General features: G+C 51.2%; 2 protein-coding genes across 10 annotated transcripts in view; one reads left to right on the forward strand and one right to left on the reverse strand.

Moving 5' to 3' along the window:
• Nucleotides 1–3,868, forward strand: part of NOS2 (nitric oxide synthase 2) — a 31,457-nt gene extending 27,589 nt beyond the window's left edge. For all 9 annotated transcript variants that reach the window (XM_065036602.1, XM_065036603.1, XM_065036597.1 and 6 more), the window contains 6 exons: nt 291–501; nt 831–918; nt 1,332–1,453; nt 2,024–2,172; nt 2,330–2,524; nt 3,068–3,868. In XM_065036602.1, the coding sequence (XP_064892674.1) occupies nt 291–501; nt 831–918; nt 1,332–1,453; nt 2,024–2,172; nt 2,330–2,524; nt 3,068–3,181 (879 nt within the window). In that variant the 3' untranslated portion in view covers nt 3,182–3,868. The remainder of the gene's footprint in view (nt 1–290; nt 502–830; nt 919–1,331; nt 1,454–2,023; nt 2,173–2,329; nt 2,525–3,067) is intronic.
• Nucleotides 3,869–8,222: 4,354 nt separating this feature from the next.
• The window catches only part of KSR1 (kinase suppressor of ras 1), a 49,348-nt gene continuing 43,810 nt past the window's right edge, over nt 8,223–13,760 (reverse strand). Inside the window, exons 14-20 of the mRNA XM_065036650.1 lie at nt 13,361–13,740; nt 12,398–12,494; nt 12,094–12,227; nt 11,527–11,658; nt 11,144–11,279; nt 10,716–10,849; nt 8,223–8,514 (exon numbers count right to left, since the gene is read on the reverse strand). Of these exons, the coding sequence (XP_064892722.1) occupies nt 8,436–8,514; nt 10,716–10,849; nt 11,144–11,279; nt 11,527–11,658; nt 12,094–12,227; nt 12,398–12,494; nt 13,361–13,740 (1,092 nt within the window). The 3' untranslated portion in view covers nt 8,223–8,435. The remainder of the gene's footprint in view (nt 8,515–10,715; nt 10,850–11,143; nt 11,280–11,526; nt 11,659–12,093; nt 12,228–12,397; nt 12,495–13,360; nt 13,741–13,760) is intronic.

A 13,760-nucleotide genomic window follows, 5' to 3' on the forward strand; every position in this document is an offset into this window, starting at 1 on the left:
GTCTCACAGCAAGGGGCTGAGGAACACGTTCTACTTCAGCTTCTACATCCTCACTGAGAGCTGGTGTCTGAGACCATTGCAGCAGGTGTTCCGTGCTTCTGGTTTCAAATGTTAAACAACTCCTTAGGAAACCCTAGCATTAGTCTAGGCAAAGTTTTGTGAATTCTCTGCTGATTTTCCTGCGTAATTAATTGAATGTAAAGCAGGAATCTTATTTATACGTGACATTTCAAATATCCCTGCACTCCTGAACTGATGGTAACATTGCGATGGTGGCCTTTGGCTTTTAGAGCACGGAAGAATACAATAAGTGGAAGTTTCACAACAGCCCGAACATCCTGGAGGTCCTGGAGGAGTTTCCCTCTGCCGAGGTCTCCACGGCTTTCCTGCTGACGCAGCTGCCGCTCCTGAAGCCCAGGTACTATTCCGTCAGCTCCTCCTGCGACATGACGCCCGGAGAGATCCACCTGACCGTTGCGGTTGTACGCTACAGGACAAGGGGTAATGAATTGGTTTTCATTTCTCTCTTAGTTTGATGATATTTAGGCTGCATTGTGGGTCAGCGAAAACCTGTGTCTGCCATATGGCATGAAGAATATCTGTGATAAAAGAGTTTGTGTGGTGATACATGCAGAATGGCGTACTGCAGTGCGGATGTTCATACTGTGTCAGGACTTGCTAAAGTCCTGCATCATCATCAGGGTATCCTTGTTTTATAGATCATTACTGGGTATGCACTTATTTTAAAACATAATTTTAAGTTTAAACTGTGTTTTTTAAGAAAATCTGAGAGCTTTTGAATACTGACAGAGGTGTTTTCCTTTGGTTAGATGGACAAGGGCCTTTGCACCATGGAGTCTGCAGCACGTGGCTGAATACAATAGCTCTCAATGACGTAGTTCCATGCTTTATACGCAGGTGAGTGTGTGAGAACACAAATAATGGTGGTTCGTAGTTCAGCCTCTTCAGTGTTTTTTCATTGTTTGCATATGATTTTCAAATGATTGGTGGGGGTAGGTTGGAATTTCTGACTTTGGGAAGAGAGGGAACTCCGTGTCTTCCAGAGATGGGACCTTTTTTCATGGCTTATGTTGAGTGGGATCATAACTCGTTAGAAAATTCTGAATGAATTCTATTCATGTGGCACCATCCCCGCTGTCGGGATGTAGAACAGCCCAAGCTAAGGAAACAAGAAGCGACTGTCACCAAGTTAAGCCCCATTAGTTTTCTCATTGGTAACTTAGGCTGTGCTGCTCAAAATCATTCAAGAAACTGACATTGAGGTATCAGTCCTAGACTAATGACCTAATTAACATATTTTTGCATTTTAGTGCTAATGAATTCCAGCTCCCAGAGGAGCCAACCAAGCCGTGCATTCTGATCGGCCCAGGAACAGGAATCGCTCCCTTCAGGAGTTTCTGGCTGCAGCGTCTGTGTGACATGGAGAAGAAAGGTACTGGTGGGCATGGGCACCCGGGGAGGCCACGGCCCTGGTCCTCCAAACCGAACCTGCGGCTGGGGGCACCAGAAACGCTGGCCAAGCAAACCTGTAGGGATTGGTCAGCCCAAGACCAACTGAACACAGCACTGAAACAGCTAATCCATCCCACTCGAGACCTTTCTGGTGGTCTTTGGAGTGTTTGTTCACTTGGAGGGAGCAGCCTGTGTGTCCTTGTCCATCCTGTACGGTCAGTGCCTGCCCAGGGCCTGCACAGGGGCCGCAGGATGGAGAGGAGACGCTTTGGCCTGCCCATATCAGCCCCTTTGTGGAACCTGCTCCAGCAGGCGACTCCACAGAGTTCCCCAAGGACGTGGGCAGGTTCAGTCCTACTGCAAGACCCTCAGATCACCAGCTGTCACACACAGACACACACACGCTCCTTCTCAGGGCTCTGGTGGGAAAGGGTAACTAGAAAACAGCTGTACAGACAGCTGTGTGACAACGGGGCCCTCTGTGGGAAGAGTCATTGGAGATCACAGGCCTGACCAGGAGAGACAAAAAACTTCCCATTGTTGGTTTCAGGGATCAAAGGTGGTGACATGACGTTATTGTTTGGCTGCCGGCAGCCAGACATGGATCACATCTACAAAGAAGAAACGGAGGAAATGAAGAGGAAGGGAGTCCTGAAAGACATCTACACAGCTTACTCCAGACAGCCTGGCCAAGCTAAGGTAGGGCTGGCACCTTTGTTCCTTAGGGGTTGGCTCCTTTCAGAATGCTCCCTCAAGTGAAGATTTTGGCTGTTTAACAATGTTCTTTTTTAGAAAAAACAGTAGCCCAAGTAGCATTTAAGAAAATTTGTCTAATGATCCTTTTTCTGTGTATAAGGTTTATGTCCAAGATATTCTTCAAAGCAAGCTGGAGACCAAAGTGTACAACCTTGTGCATAAGGAGGAAGGGCACCTGTATGTCTGCGGAGACGTGCGCATGGCCAGGGACGTTGCTCAGACTTTGAAAGGGATGTTTGCAAAGAAGCTGAACCTCAGCGAGCAGCAGGCAGAGGAGTATTTCTTCCAGCTAAAGGTACGCGGGGCGCTGTTCCCGTCAGCGGGGGCTCCAGGACGGGTTACACGACTCTTCAATAGCTTGTGGGCTGCCGTGAGCTTCTGCTCAGCAGAACGCATGAGAGGAAAGCTTTAAGTGACCAGCTTAGTCCACCCACCATGATTTAAGATGCATAGTTTCTGTTTGGTTGGGGTGCAAGAGAGACACCTCACGTTCTTGTCTTACATCTATCATTTTCGCAGTGTCTCTCTTAGGGCTCTGGACAAGAGCTCTGCACCGTGTCTGGAACACCAATGGTTTGAGATTTCATGGTGCCAATGGAGGGGAGCGAGTTTAAGTGAGGGGGCCCATCACGGCCAGCACCGTGCCCGGCTGTGCTGGCTTCGGGGCCCCTTTGTTAGTGGAGCTCGGCCGGCAGCGCGGGACCCGCTCGGGATCCCTTGCGGACAGGAGCGATCGCCCGCTGGCACGGCGTGCCAGAGCCTTCGGTTACTGAGCTGCCACACCGGGAGAGCGAGCCGTTCTTGACTCATCTCTTGGGTCTCCTTTTGTCTCTTGCAGAGCCAGAAGCGATACCATGAAGACATATTTGGGGCTGTATTCCCAGCTGAAGTCAAAAGTGGTGTAAGAGCTTTGCAATCCGCCGGTCCAAGAACAAATCAACCTACGTTTTAGACAATGCTTGCACATTTGTTGTTATTTTCAAAAAACAAGGGGTCAAATCCTCTTTCTTATACATGTGACATCATACACATGTATACGATTGTAGGATTTGACCTCTAAACCTCAGCCTTAATTACAAAAAATATTAAATTTAACTTTTGCTGCTATTTATTCTGACATTTCTTTTAATAGATTATCTTAATAGTTAAGATGCAAATTATTTTAATACTGTTTCTACTAGTATAAAACTACTATTTTTTGTAAATACAAAGAAAATTTAGAGTTTTTTACCATGTAAGCTAGAACTGAATTATTTTTGAAATGTACTGTTTATCTTTGAACTTATTTATATCAGATTTTTTTACTCTGCATATTATCTTCACTTTCAAGTGAGTAAACGGATGGTTGTGTCACTTGGAAATATACAGTCACACGCCTTATTGAATCTGAAGCAACATTTGCAAACAAGATAATAATATAATGGTTCCTAAGTGTTCACACTTGCTGCACACACTTCCAGGGTACGTATGTGTGGGGCAGCAGGTCTGAATTCTGCTTTGTGTGATTCGGGTACTCGAACCCGAATTGTTAGAGCCTATGGAGTACAGTTCAGAAAACTCAAAAGCACTTTGTACATTTGAATTCTATGCTCTGATGTGCTTGATTTGTTTTTAATAAAAGATGCCTTTATATTGAGACAAACAAGTGGGCGTGGATTAAATATGTGAGGTTTGGTGGAGTGGGTTTGGGCTCCAACCACCACTCCAGGGGTCCCGAGGGGTTCGTGCCGGGCAGGGGGAATCCGCACCAGGCACTGAGATTGGTTTGCAAACAGCAACAATATGAAATAGCAATGAGAGCAGTATATTTTGCCCTGGTTATATTTTAACTTGGGCTCTTTCTGTGCCTTGTAGTTCCGTCAGAGCTTTTAGTTCTTTCTCTAGAATTGCCAGGGCTCTATGATCATATTAAAAAAGCTTACGGTGAGATTTTCTTGTCATCCTCGCCTCCAGGAGCTGGAGTCTGATGAAAGAGGAGCTGAGTCTCCAACCTGAACAGAGCCGTGTATTGCAGTGTGTTTCACGTGTGCCTCAGGACAGCCTTAGATAGAAGATAAGGATACAGTACAGATGGAGGAGTGTGGACAGTGATGGCAGAACAGGAGCAATCAGACAACAGGTACAAGGACAGAGAGGACGGTCCTGATGGGCACCCAGCGTGTAACCCTGAGCGCCAGTGCAGACTGTGCTTAACTGGGGTTTTATCCTTTTGGGGTGGAGTGGAAATGAAACAAGGCAATTGCACTTTCTATGAAGAAAGTTCTCAATAAGCCCAGGGCTCACTGAGTCCTGAGCTTCCAATGAGCCCAACAAAAGTAGCAAACAGAAGAACTAAGTTCCATACTTATCAGTGCCAATATGCTCCGTGTGCTGCACAACCCGTTCTCTGTGCACATGAAGGTGAATTTCCTGGCCGGGCTGCTTTCTTTGTGCCTTGGGAGTCTTTTCAAAGTAATCACTTCTAAGTAACATCTAGTAACTCAAGCTCCTTCCTTGAGGGAAAGGAGGTTGTGGGTGGGACAGAGGAGCAGCTCCTGCCCAGCTGAGCTGCGCTGGGTGAGCGCAGGGCCCAGCTGGGGCTGCTCGGGTGATGGGGTGACGAGGGGCAGCTGAGCGGGCAGCGGGAGCTCTGCAGCGGGAGCTCTGCAGCGGGACTGCGGGGAGCCGGAGGAGTTCAGGTAGGGGAGAGGCTTTGTTTTAAATTATTTTTCATGGAAATGATGTGTTAGAGTTGTGCAAAGAGGTTCTCCTCTCTGGAGGTGTTTTCTGGAGCGCGGCTGGGCCTGGACGGGGAGTCTGCTCGTGGCAGTTTGGCTGCAGGTTGATGGAGGGGAAAAAGGGTGAAACCACAATTGTGTAACGTTTGCTTTATCCAGAGCAAAGATTTATTCACTGAAAAGATTCCTACACATCCAGAGTTTCGTTAGCATAGAGTGCCCTCTTTTCTCTTCTTTTTTTTTTTTTTTTTTTGCTGGTTGCATAAACTAATACAGAAACTGTTGTTAATACTAACAATCTTTAATTAATTTAATAGCAATTCTGGAAGACACTCAGTTGATAGAAAATATAAAAAAAAATTTGTTACTGTACAAAGTTTACATCACATTTGAAAAGAAAACGTGTCCATTTTCACCATGTTACAGACTCCATTTACATTCAGTACTGACGTGTGGCTTTTGTAGCAGCATCGTCCCGCCAGCGTCACCCGCGGACACCGGCCCGGCGGCTCCTCCGCCCGGCCCGCCCCAGCCATTGAAACCACCCCCGGGACGGGAGGGTTTGCTTCCCAGAGCAGTTTATGGCTGTTAAGCACAAACCCAAGGTCAGGTTGAATTGGAATCCCAAATGTCACTGTGAAGGGCAGGTTTTGAAGCCCCTCGCGCCCCCAGCAGCGTTCCGCACGCTGGGAAGTGCCGCACGAGGGACGGCGGGTCCAGCCCTGCCTCAGAGCTGGGAAAACCGGTGTTCGCTTGTTGGCTGGTTGTTGGTTTCTAAAATGACTTTGTTTTAATCTGGCTGGCTGTCCGTCTCCTAGCCAGTCATTTGATTAGAAAAAAATAGGGAATATATTGCTTTCCCAGCACGGTTCTTGCACATTTGCGCAGCAAGGAAACGCTGTGTATTTGTGAGCTGGGTGACTGGTTCCACACTGGAAGTTTTGGGCATCCCGGCTTCCAGGACCTGTGTGTGCGGATGGTGAGGAGCAGCCCCGGGCGGCTGCTCCAGCTGCAGCTCGTGCAGCTCTGCAGGGCGAGACCCACAGGGCGGCCCACGGAGGGTTTAGGCCGATGGGTTCGTCATGTTTTGGGTGCAAAGAAGCACATTTCTCCCCACTTTAGGCTTGTGTTGTGCTGTTGTATTTGCAGTATTTGCTGGGAAAGCAACTTCTGCTGAAAACCGCGGACACAAAATTATCGAGAACAGAGGCAAGTCCTGAGGGACCCGAGTGGTGCGGGTTAAACACACAGTGTACGGAGGGGCTTTATTTGCTCTGCAGAGCTGGAGGAGAGGAAGGTCACAACAGCACCGCGGAGCCACGCCGGGCTACTGCCAAACCCCTTTGGTTCTTGTGTCTGAGACACATTTAAGAAGTCACTGGGCGCAAACACTCGTAAGAGAACAGAACTGAGCACACAGCGGGCGCAGCGCCCTGCTCCACAGCACTGCCCTGCTCCACAGCACTGAACTGCTCCACAGCACTGAGCTGCCCTGCTCCACAGCACTGCCCTGCTCCACAGCACTGCCCTGCTCCACAGCACTGAACTGCCCTGCTCCACAGCACTGAACTGCCCTGCTCCACAGCACTGCCCTGCTCCACAGCACTGAACTGCTCCACAGCACTGCACTGCCCTGCTCCACAGCACTGAACTGCCCTGCTCCACAGCACTGAACTGCCCTGCTCCACAGCACTGAACTGCTCCACAGCACTGAACTGCTCCACAGCACTGAACTGCCCTGCTCCACAGCACTGCCCTGCTCCACAGCACTGAACTGCTCCACAGCACTGCACTGCCCTGCTCCACAGCACTGCCCTGCTCCACAGCACTGAACTGCTCCACAGCACTGAACTGCCCTGCTCCACAGCACTGCCCTGCTCCACAGCACTGAACTGCTCCACAGCACTGAACTGCCCTGCTCCACAGCACTGCCCTGCTCCACAGCACTGAACTGCCCTGCTCCACAGCACTGCCCTGCTCCACAGCACTGAACTGCTCCACAGCACTGCACTGCCCTGCTCCACAGCACTGAACTGCCCTGCTCCACAGCACTGAACTGCCCTGCTCCACAGCACTGAACTGCTCCACAGCACTGAACTGCCCTGCTCCACAGCACTGAACTGAACTGCTCCACAGCACTGAACTGCCCTGCTCCACAGCACTGAACTGCTCCACAGCACTGAACTGCTCCACAGCACTGCACTGCCCTGCTCCACAGCACTGAACTGCTCCACAGCACTGAACTGCTCCACAGCACTGAGCTGCCCTGCTCCACAGCACTGCACTGAACTGCTCCACAGCACTGAACTGCCCTGCTCCACAGCACTGAGCTGCCCTGCTCCACAGCACTGCACTGCTCCACAGCACTGCACTGAACTGCTCCACAGCACTGAACTGCTCCACAGCACTGAACTGCTCCACAGCACTGAGCTGCTCCACAGCACTGCACTGAACTGCTCCACAGCACTGAACTGCTCCACAGCACTGAGCTGCCCTCCAACGCGGCCAGCGCCGCCGTGAGCGCCCGTCCCGCAGGACAGAGCTCGGAGCTCCCGGCACAGCCCGGGATGCTGGAACATTCTGCTGCTGCAGAAATGAAACCGGGTGACTTCCAGAGAGCCCTAATGAACTATCTCAGCAATATGAAGTGTGTCTGTGTCGGTTTTTCCCTTGTCTTGCCCCTCCTTGCAGCTCTGGAAATGTCTTTTCTCTACAAGTGAGATGGTGATTGGGGCAGGAAGAGTCAAATCTGGTTGGTCACTGTTTTACTTCCAGAAATGCTGTTTGTTTAAGGGACTAGAACTTGTGCCTGAAACTTCAGGAGAAGAATCAGGCCCCATGTGCAGCACTGTAATAAGTCATGGTTTTATTTTTATAAAGGGCTGCACGCCTCAAGCTTCCCGCAGGATTGTATGAGAACAAGTGGCTTTTATTGCGAGTTCTGTGTGGAAGAGTGCTCGAGTCTTTAACAGAGACACAGCTACGTGGTCAGAAACTCTCCTGTCAGTACATTTGTACTCAGAGCTTGGAGCAACCTGCCAGAACAAACCCCAGAGCTCGGTTTGGGCAAATCACCATGCAATAGATGGACTTTTACCTCAATGAAAGGACAATTCGATCTGGAGCTCCAGCCCTGGTACCAGAGGCATCGGCCGCTCTGAAACGAGCCAGTTCCCCTTCTCGGCAAACAACGCGGTAGGGCAGCGGGCGCAGGAGCTCCCGGTCACCACACAGGAACAAGAAGGTTTCTTTTTCTCGGTGCTATTGGAGAATGGCTGTAGCTCAACTTGGTTCACTGTTTATTATGTTTAAAAAATATAGTTCACACAGAAGTATCATGTAAACGTTGTTTAAAGAACCGCTGGTGCCCGGGCGGAATCCAGAGCTCGCGAACGCCGCGGGCTGCGCGCCGCGCTGGCGGAGCTGCCCGTTCCGGAGCCGGGAGACGTCGGACGCCACGTGTGCTGAGCACAAGAACTACAGCCCGGGCTAGATCTTTTGGTTGCTCGGTTCCAGGATTCCCAAGCCAAACCTTTCAAAACGCAGGACAACTTTGCTACTGTTAATGCTGAAAAGAGCGGGGAGGGAGAGGAGAAGGGAGGGAAAAGAGTTACTTAGTTTTTCTCACAAAGCTACAGTCCTATAAAAGGAACTAAAGTGGGTTGGATTCTGATCTCATACAACTTCAGATCACCCAGAAAAGAGGCTTAAGTAATTCAGCAGCAAACACTTGAGCTTATCTATGGTAACCTCATCAATAGAAACATACAGCGCAAATCTGATTTGCCTCAAGTTGGAGAAACAAGAGGTTTTCGTAGGTACCTATGGTGGGCAGAGGCCCAGCGCTTGTTTTCAACAGGCACTTGGTTTCCTTGAAGTTGAAGGGAAGGAAAAAATGACTTACAGGATTTTCCTCATAAGACAAAGGGGTGTTTTGACAAGGTACGTCAATTGATTAAAAAACAGCCCCCCAAGAAAACCAAACCCATTTGCTCCTCGTTATAGACCGTAGCAAGTGCGTAAAGATGTTTTTTCCTTCACCCTAAAGCTGTTAACATAGTTTGAAACTTTTCACCCCAAAATGTCGTCCCACACACGCGGGGCAGCCTGGGACCGTGAGCACGAACGTGGGCGTCCGTCCTCAGTGCAGGCAGCACAGCCCTCCCTGGCTCTCGGTTCCGCTCCGTCCCTTTCCTCTCCCCTCCAAAACAAGATCGTTCTCAAAATCGTGAACTGCTAAAGAATGGAAAAAGACCTTTTCTAAAAAGGCACATTTGCTGTGGTACCTACAAGTCCGGAAAGCCCCTAGTGTTAAGTCAGACATGGTGCTAAGTAGGAGACGTAAACAGAGGCAAATAGTGACATTGAATGCAGGAGGTGTGCAAGGGAGGAGCAGCGCTCGCGCTCCTCCTCTCTCCCCGGCGCTGTAGCCGGGCCCAGCTGGCGGTTCTGGTGCCGCGGTGGTGCAGGGCCGGGCAGCAGCGCCAGCAGAGCCGGGACCGGCCTCGTCCCGGCAGCCACAACGGCCCGGCCGGCGCTGGCGGTGCCGGCACAACCGGGGGCGGCAGCCCCGGACCTGCAGGGCTCAGCAGAGCCCCGGACGCCGCAGGACACGCAGCACCCGTCAGTCCGAGCGACCAGGAGCCCCTGCCTGGAGGGGCTGCAGCCTCGGAGGTGATCGGGGTGAAAGGCGGGCGGCCGTGTTGTTAGACAGTGACTTCTTGCAGACAGGAGTTGTTATTCAAGCTAACAGCCCACACCAAGCGGAAAAAGGCAGAAAATGAGATCTCGGGTAAAGTGTTGATTATGTCCGTGGGTTAATTTCGTGGTTTGTTTTTGCTTTTTAAAATAGAAGGTGATTGTCCAAGTTGCCAGTTAGGATACAACACATGGAAGCATGCAAGGTGGAGCCCGTTATTGCACCAGTAGCTACAACCTACAAAGAAATATGAGAGGGAAGGGAAAAAGACACCGTGAGAGTTAGTTTTCAGTTATTTAAAGCAAGCCCTTGAGAACTACGTATTACAAAGCTGACACTAGAATAAAGCGCGGGGTTAGTGCGAGGTTTCTCAGCGGTGTGACCAGGGGTTCTGAAGCTGAGCAGGTCTGGCTGCAGAGCCGCCAGGGCCCCAACGCAGCACTGCACACGGGTGAACAACCGAGCACCAATTCAGCTGTCCGTGCCGATCATTAATACTGACATTAAAGTACTTCTCCCCTGTTCAACGCTTTGAGCAGAGAAAAAGTACCAATGTGTACGCAAACTGACAGGAGCCATTTGTGGGGGTGAAGGGGATGTCAGTCCGTCTATCCAGGGACAAATAATTAGGGCAGCACCGACACATCGTTCTGCAGGTCCACAAGCTGTTCAAGAATAGCTCCCTATGGAAACACTAATCCAAAACAATCCCTTGGCAAATTGCTCTGGAATGGAGCATTCTCAGAACCGGCTGCCCAGATGGGAAGCGGAACTTGCAGTTCCGTCAAGGCCAGCGCGGTGTGACGGTCTGCACGGGAACGCGCAGAGCCGGGCTGCTGGAGAAGGAACTGCTGAAGGAGGGGGTGAATATGTTATAAAGTAGGAAGTTAATGGGCTGAAGCATGCAGGTTTAATTGTATAATTTCCTGGTGACTGGGAAAGCAGAGCAGCACACGGGTCCTGCCCCGTCAGAGGTTGGGCAGCCCCCAGGAGGGCAAAATAAAGCACAGAAACGATCAGTTAGCGAATTCCGAGTGGCACAAATGTTCTTAACAGCAGCAAATACTCACTCAGCAGACTTCCAGAAATGCCCCGGGTGGGAGAGCCGCCGGTTCAGTTTTGGCAGTTTCTCAAGCATGTCCATGAGGACGGTGAAGCTGGGTCTGTCACTGCGATTGAACGACCAGCACGCTGACAGAATTTCCTGCAAGGGAAAGCGTATTCCGCTCACGGCTCAGCTGTGCACACCAAGCAAGCGACTGAGCTCTGCGACCCGCGCAAGCCCAGCCGGAGCTCCCACGGAGCATCCGACATCCCTGCAGCCACGCACTGTCCCGCAGGCCCGGGGACGGCCGTTCCTACACAACCGCTACGCGCAGAGGCTCTCCAGACACTCAGGGTTATAACCAGAGTAAAAGAAATCTCCTCTTTACGCAGCTCCCTCTTTTCCTGATCAATAAATAGCTCTACAGAAGGATTCCTGCAGCTGGGTACTTACATTGACTTCTTTCCCCAAGCTGACAGTCGCAAGCACTTGTTTCACCCCCTCGCCGCTGCCGATCTGCCAGATGAGCGCCTCCGCGGGCTGGTTCTTGAAGGGCCATTCTCTTGCTTGCAGCTCATACCACACGGTCCTGCAACAACAACAGACAGGTTGAGCCTCTGCCCGCTCTCCAGAGAGAGACAGAGCCCCTGACGCCGTGCCGACCCCCGCTGAGCTCTGGGCTTGTGCAGCACATCCCTCTCGCCCCGGCACCTCCCACCCCGACTTCTGTGGCAGGTGAGAAAAACCCGTCCCGGCTGGAATCCCGAGCCTGGAGAACCAGCGAGCACGGGGCTCGGGTCTGGAACCACCTCCCTGGGCAAGCGCGTTCCTCTTACCCAAAGGCATAAATATCGGCAGCTTTGGAGAAAGGCAGCTTGTCCTCGTCCTTCCCCGGCGCCATCTCACGGACAATCTCAGGGGCCAGGTAGCACAGCCAGTCGTGGGGCAGCTTCAGTTCATTCTCCCTCCTGGGTTCAAAGGAAAGCGGTGCTGAAGCGCTGCTGCTTCACCCGGCGGGCAGCGCGGGGCCGATCGGTGCTCAGCCTGCTGCCGTGACTTTATTTACTCTAATGCTTTTGCTGACATTTCCTTTCTCATTTTCTTGCCATACTAAAAAATACACGTGTTAGCCCGACCCTCCAGCTCACTCTTGGGCTTAAAGTTTTGTTAGTTCCGAGTCTTACTCCACACATAACTTCCTAGCAATGTGCTACCAAAACTGTAGAAAGAACTCTGCTTAAAAAAAAGGGAAAAAAAAGAAAAAGTGCATATTCCAAAAACGTGTGTTTGTACTAAAGCAACCGACACCGCTCACTTGTACCGGGTAATGCAGCAAAATGTCTCCCTGTTTGATTATTATTTATCGTTCTAGAAGTGGACCAAACACTGAAGCCTCCGCTTACCTTCCTTCCCGAACCACACCCGAAATTCCAAATAATCCAAAGTCTGTGATCACAACCTTCCCGTTGTCATAGAAAACATTCTTGGCTTTCAGATCCTTATGTACGATCCCCTTGGCGTGAAGATACCCCATGCCCTGGGAAAGAGATGCAGAGCTGGAAACGGTTGTTTATTGTTCCCATGCCCCTAACTCTGGGCGTGCTTTGCTTTCCAATACCCGTTTCATCCCGCTACATAGATAATTAATTGCACGTGAGGACACAGCGCAGGCTCCGGGCTGCCCAGGACACAATTAACACAACGCACCTTAATGATCTCCTGCGCTATCTGCCTGGTTTTGTTAATATCCAGGGATATCTTGGGGTCCCGTACAAACGAGTGGAGTGTCCTTCCTTTGCAGAAGCTACAGGAAAGAAGAACAACAACCCTTAAAAGGTCTTTAAAATACAGGAGGAAAATCAAAATGTGGCACTGGCTGCTCAGCTGGTTTATCATGCTGATGGCCTCATCCTGCTTCCCCCGCAGGAAGCAGCGCAGGGACCCGCCGTGTTCCCACGTGTGGGGCCCACACGTGCAGCAGAGCTGCTGCTCCCGCGTGCTTGGGGACCCACGGCCGACACCGACACGGTTCCCCGGAGCCCCGCCGTTCGGTTCCCCAGAGCCCCCTTCGTTCGGTTCCCCAGAGCCCCCTTCGTTCGGTTCCCCAGAGCCCCCTTCGTTCGGTTCCCCAGAGCTCCGTTAGTGCGGTTCCCCAGAGCTCCGTTCATTCGGTTCCCCAGAGCCCCGCCGTTCGGTTCCCCAGAGCCCCCTTCGTTCGGTTCCCCAGAGCTCCGTTCATTCGGTTCCCCAGAGCTCCGTTCATTCGGTTCCCCAGAGCCCCGCCGTTCGGTTCCCCAGCCCGAGCACCAGCCGCGGCTGCTCCTGCTCACCGCTGCAGGGAACCACACGCTTCTCTTTATTGCCGCTTGGCTGAATTGGAACTATCTGGTGGTAGATGACACAGGAACAGCCCGTTCCTATTTTTTTTTCCTCCTGCTTTTTGAATTTTATTATTTAAGAATTCAAAAATAAAAAGAAAATTGCCAAAAAATATGTGTTCCCTAAAAGGAGCCAGCCCTAGAATCCCAAACTCTGGTAACACAGATGGCAGTCATGTCCGCCACCTCCTGACTACACTGAGAGGTTTCTTTTTAGATATTAGAACTAAATATGATCTCAATGTTATATAATATATACATTTTAAAAAATCCTAATACGCTCTGCCCGTACCTGGTGATGATGGCCAGGTGAGGCGGGTTCATGCACGCTCCCATGAAAAGGACGACGTTCTCGTGCCGGGTCTGCCTGTAGTTCATCACCTCCTTTTTGAAGAGCTTGAGGTGGTCCTGGTTGTTGCCGTCGATCTCCAGCAGCCGGATGGCCACCTCCCCGTGCCAGCGGCCCTTGTACACCTTCCCCCAGCGGCCCTGCCCGATGGGCTCCCCCAGCTCCACCTGCTCGAAGGGGATGTCCCACTCCTGCAGGTACACGCTGGTCTGGCTGGGTTTGCGGTAAATCATCCCTTGCAAGTGTGGCCGCCTGTTTGGCAAATCTTCCACCTCATCCTCATCATCTTCGGGTTCTGATTTATTAGCCTCTGGTTCTTCCACCTGTTCACAAACAGAGAAGG

This window comes from Columba livia, chromosome 20 (genome assembly GCF_036013475.1).
Source record: "Columba livia isolate bColLiv1 breed racing homer chromosome 20, bColLiv1.pat.W.v2, whole genome shotgun sequence".
Lineage (NCBI taxonomy): Eukaryota > Metazoa > Chordata > Aves > Columbiformes > Columbidae > Columba > Columba livia.